Source organism: Bombus vosnesenskii, unplaced genomic scaffold (genome assembly GCF_011952255.1).
Source record: "Bombus vosnesenskii isolate JDL3184/JDL3185 unplaced genomic scaffold, Bvos_JDL3184-5_v1.1 scf7180000016192, whole genome shotgun sequence".
Classification (NCBI taxonomy): Eukaryota; Metazoa; Arthropoda; class Insecta; order Hymenoptera; family Apidae; genus Bombus; species Bombus vosnesenskii.
Window position 1 is genome coordinate 2,151 of NW_022884306.1, and position 4,245 is coordinate 6,395.

The 4,245-nt window shown below is 46.0% G+C and overlaps 1 protein-coding gene across 1 annotated transcript; it reads right to left on the reverse strand.

Annotated features, from left to right (window-relative positions):
- Positions 1-2,549: 2,549 nt before the first annotated feature.
- LOC117241590 lies at positions 2,550-3,371 on the reverse strand. The gene has a single exon (XM_033507459.1). The coding sequence runs from the start codon at positions 3,369-3,371 to the stop codon at positions 2,550-2,552; it is 822 nt and encodes a 273-aa protein (XP_033363350.1).
- Positions 3,372-4,245: the final 874 nt, after the last annotated feature.

Here is a 4,245-nt window from a genome sequence, read left to right on the forward strand (position 1 = left end):
TCGCAGAAAGGGAAAATAGAACAATAGTAGAGGCAGGTCGGTCGATGCTATATCCGAAACCAAATCTACCGCTGTTTTTATGGGCCGAAGCCATGAACACAGCAGTACATGTCATAAATAAGACGGGGCCGACAAGACAAGACAAGAAAACACCATATGAACTGTGGTACGGGAAACCGCCGAATTTAGAAAAGTTTAGGGTTTTCGGTACTGAGTGCTTTGCACACATACCTGCGGAGAAGAGAACAAAACTAGACAAAAAGGCTAACAAGGGATATTTGGTAGGTTATGTAGATGACGGACAAGGGTATCGATTGTACGTGCCAACAGTAAAAAATGTAATATTAAGCCGTGACGTAATATTCAAGCCCGAACTAGAAAATGCGAAATTCGTAAAATTAAGTTTACCGAAAATTGTCGAGCGCGAAGATGTGAGTGCGCAGAGCGATAGAGCATGTACGTATGAAAGTGCAGAGAGTGAACATGAAAAACAACCGCATGGAACTAGCGACAATGTGAGACAATTGAGAGATAGAGATAAGATCAAACGAACCGATTTTTATGGGGACCCAGTAACGTACGTAGCGGAAAAATTACCGGTGGATTTTAACGAAGCGATGAGATCTGAAAGGAAAGAGTTATGGAAAACGACTATGAATGATGAAATGAAATCGCACCATGAAAATAAGACGTGGATTCTTGTAGAAAAACCTAAAGATCAGAAGGTACTTAGCAATAGGTGGGTCTTAACGATAAAGCTAAATCCGGACAACTCGGAACGATACAAAGCGCGACTAGTAATAAAAGGGTATTCACAGAAAGAAGGCATAGATTATAAGGAAACATATAGTCCCGTTGCTCGGTTTGACACAATTAGATTAATGCTCAGTATTGCAGCCAAAAATAATTTACACCTCGGACAGTTCGGCATTTAAACCGCATTTTTATATGGAAGTCTGAAAGAAGATATTTATATGAAATAACCTAAAGGTTGTGATGATGGTACAAGTCGCGTTTGTAAATTGCTAAAAGGCCTATATGGCTTAAAGCAGTCTCCAAGATGTTGGACGGAACGTTTCACAAAATTTATCTCGAACTTAAAATTTTATCAGAGTAACGCAGATCCTTGTTTTTATATTTATACAGAAGACGACAAATTAATGTTAATGACCATATACGTAGATGATGGACTGGTAGCAACTTCAGACGAATCTCTAATTGATAAATTATTCGATGATTTAAATAAAGAATTCAAAATTACGAGTTCGAAAGAAGTAAAGAGTTTTCTTGGACTTGAAATTTATAGATTAGAAGATGGTTCAATATTCATTTATCAGAGTAGGTATGTGGAAAACATATTGGAAAAATTTAATACGAATGAGGCAAACAGTGTTTCTACACCTATCGAGACTAATTGGAGCGAAAGTAACATAGGCGATAATGATTGTAGCGCACCATACAGAGGGAACTTAATGTTTTTACAAACTGTAAGTAGGCCAGATATTAGTTTTGCAATAAATATAGCGGCGAGACATTTAGAGAATCCAAACCAGTATCAGTGGAAATTAGTCAAACGAATTTTGCGCTACATAAAAGGGACCGCAGACATGGGACTCTTATATATAAAAGCAGGCAGTCTCGAAACCTTTAGCGATGCTGACTATGCAGGCGACGAAGAAACAAGAAAATCGACATCAGGCGTTGTATGTAAGTATGCGAATGCGGCCATCACATGGCAATGTAAGCGACAACAATGTATAGCTCTATCTACGACCGAAGCTGAATATGTCAGTGCAGCTCAGGAGCGAAAGAAATTATGTGGCCAAAGGAAATATTTCTTGAATGTAAAATAGAGATCCTTAAGTATATGCTATGTGTGGACAATACTAGTGCCGTGAAATTAATTAAGAATCCAGAATTCCATCAAAGAAGTAAGCATATTGACGTAAGATATCATTTCTTGAGAGATTTATACAATAGAGGCGAAATTGATGTAACGTATGTAACAAGCGAAGAGCAACTGGCAGATATATGTACAAAGACGTTGCCAAAACCGAGATTTGAATATTTAAGAAAAAAGTTAGGCTTGAAAAGTAAAAAGGATATTAAGAGGTAGTTGTTTGTAAACATGTAGAGTTTTTAGGCAGGGTGTCGAAGTGATTATTACTTCTCAAAAAAAAAAAAAAAAGGAAAAACTCCACATGACCTGTTTAGTCTTCTAGTTTTTTTTGTAATAAATTAATTTGTATGGAAAAGAGAAAGGCGGCTGGCAAATGTACTTGAGAAGGCATTGACAAATTAAGTTTCAGTTATTTACGACAAGAGTGAGAAAAATATTAAGAGATAATTTGTAAATTTGAGATAATTGTTCGTAGGGATGTAGAGTTTTAGGGAGGGTGTTGAAGTGCTTACCACTTCTAAGAAAACTCTACATCTGGTCTTTTTAGTTTTCTCAAGCACTGAAGCCATCGACAGAGCGTAGACAAAAGACTGCGACGAAGTCAGGCCATAAACAGTAGACAGGCGACGTTGACTTTGGGATTTTTCAGTTATTGGGTAACACAGCCTGCGTGCGGATCTGGGTTCCTTTCTTCGGGGGGGGGGCAGGCCGGTCCACCCATCCTCTGCCCGGATGGTGCTCCAAGCGCCTCGCAGGATAGGCATTTCGGCCTCGCGACAGTGCATGCTTTCGCTTGGTGCCCTGGTTTGCCGTATCTGAAGCATAGGTGCCCCTTGTCTTCCTTGGCGGTGCAGGACTTCCTTACGTGCCCGATCTCCAGGCACCTGTAGCACTGTAGAGGTTTTCGCGCGATGGCTTCGACCCTCGCCGTTGAACACCCTATGGCCACCTTGCCAGCCTGGGCCAGTTTCCTCACTGCACCGGCCGGGCCTCGTATCCACACAGATCCAAGACCGTTTCGGGCGGGGCGGATTTCTCCCAGTCGGACGTCCTCCGGCTTGCAGCCGCTCTCCTTCGTCAGGGGGTTCCGGATTTCCTCCTTGGTGGCTGATACGTCTATCATTGACTCCCCTGCTTCGGCGGCTCGGAAGGGTGTCACCACGCGGACCTTGTTCGGATCCAGAGCCCGCGTTAGGCATGCTGCGAGCGCTGCGGCCTTCTTTCTCTCCTGATCCTCGGGGACCTCCAGAATGACGCCTCCAGTGATGGTCTTTCGCGTCCTCATCGTGCTGATGCCGACCTCAGCCAGGGAGACGCTGTTCCTGGCCGCAGCCAGAATCTCCGCGCAGGATTGTCCCGATTTGTCTGTCAGGGTGATCGTCCCGGAGGTTGGTTTGGCCGAGTGTTTCTTCTCTGCCCCCTTCTTCTTTCTGATATTCTTCTTCTTTTTTGCTTTCCGGCGGTCTGCCATTCCGTGGCAGCCGCTTTTCCTCCCTTGGTCGATGGAGCGTTTGGGGCTCCGCTCTCAGCCCTTCTTGTGCTCTCGTCCGGCGCGACCTCCTTTTCTTCCATACTTTCCATGTTCTGGAGGCGTTCCTCTAGCCGGTGCAGCGAGGGTCTTATCTAGCTCATGTTCGATTGCGGCGAGACGCGCCTTGTCGCTGCTCTTCTCTGCGGGGGGACGCATGGCCAGCTCTTTTTTGAGCGCCTCGTTCTCCGCCTCTAATGTCGTTATGCGTCTTTGCGCTATAGCGAGGGCGACGATGGCGGGGTCTACTCTCCTCAGTAGCTCCGTTGTGCCCGCGGTGATAGACCTCGCCACTTCCTTCAACGTTTCCTCCTGCGTACTCTTAAGATTGCGAGATGTCTCGACAACCTTGGTCATCTCTGCGGCCCGACGAATCAGTTCCGCTCCTATGTCTGCCATAATAGCGGTTCTCATCTCTTGGGCTAGGTCCTCTTCCTCTGTCGTTTCTTTGGACTGCGGGTTCTCCGTGTCCAGTGTGGAGTGGGAGGGCCCCTCTTTTGTCAGGGCCGCCCTCGTCATGCTCCTGGTGCTGACATGTGACGGCTCAGCAACCAGCTCCGCTTCGCCCCTTCCTCCGACAGTTTCCCCTACCTCCTTATCTTTCGCCACCGTTGCGTCTTTTTTCGCCATTGGGCGCAAATATGGCCGCTTCCTTCGCACTTGCTGCTCCATTAGACACTGCCGCTTTCAAATGGCCCGCGCGGCGCGCTTTGACGCACATGTCAATATGGCTGCGTCTGTGTGGTTCCTCGGGTAGCTCGTGTGGAGGCGCAGTTGTCACGCGTCCCAATATGGCTACCCCTTCGTCATAACCTCG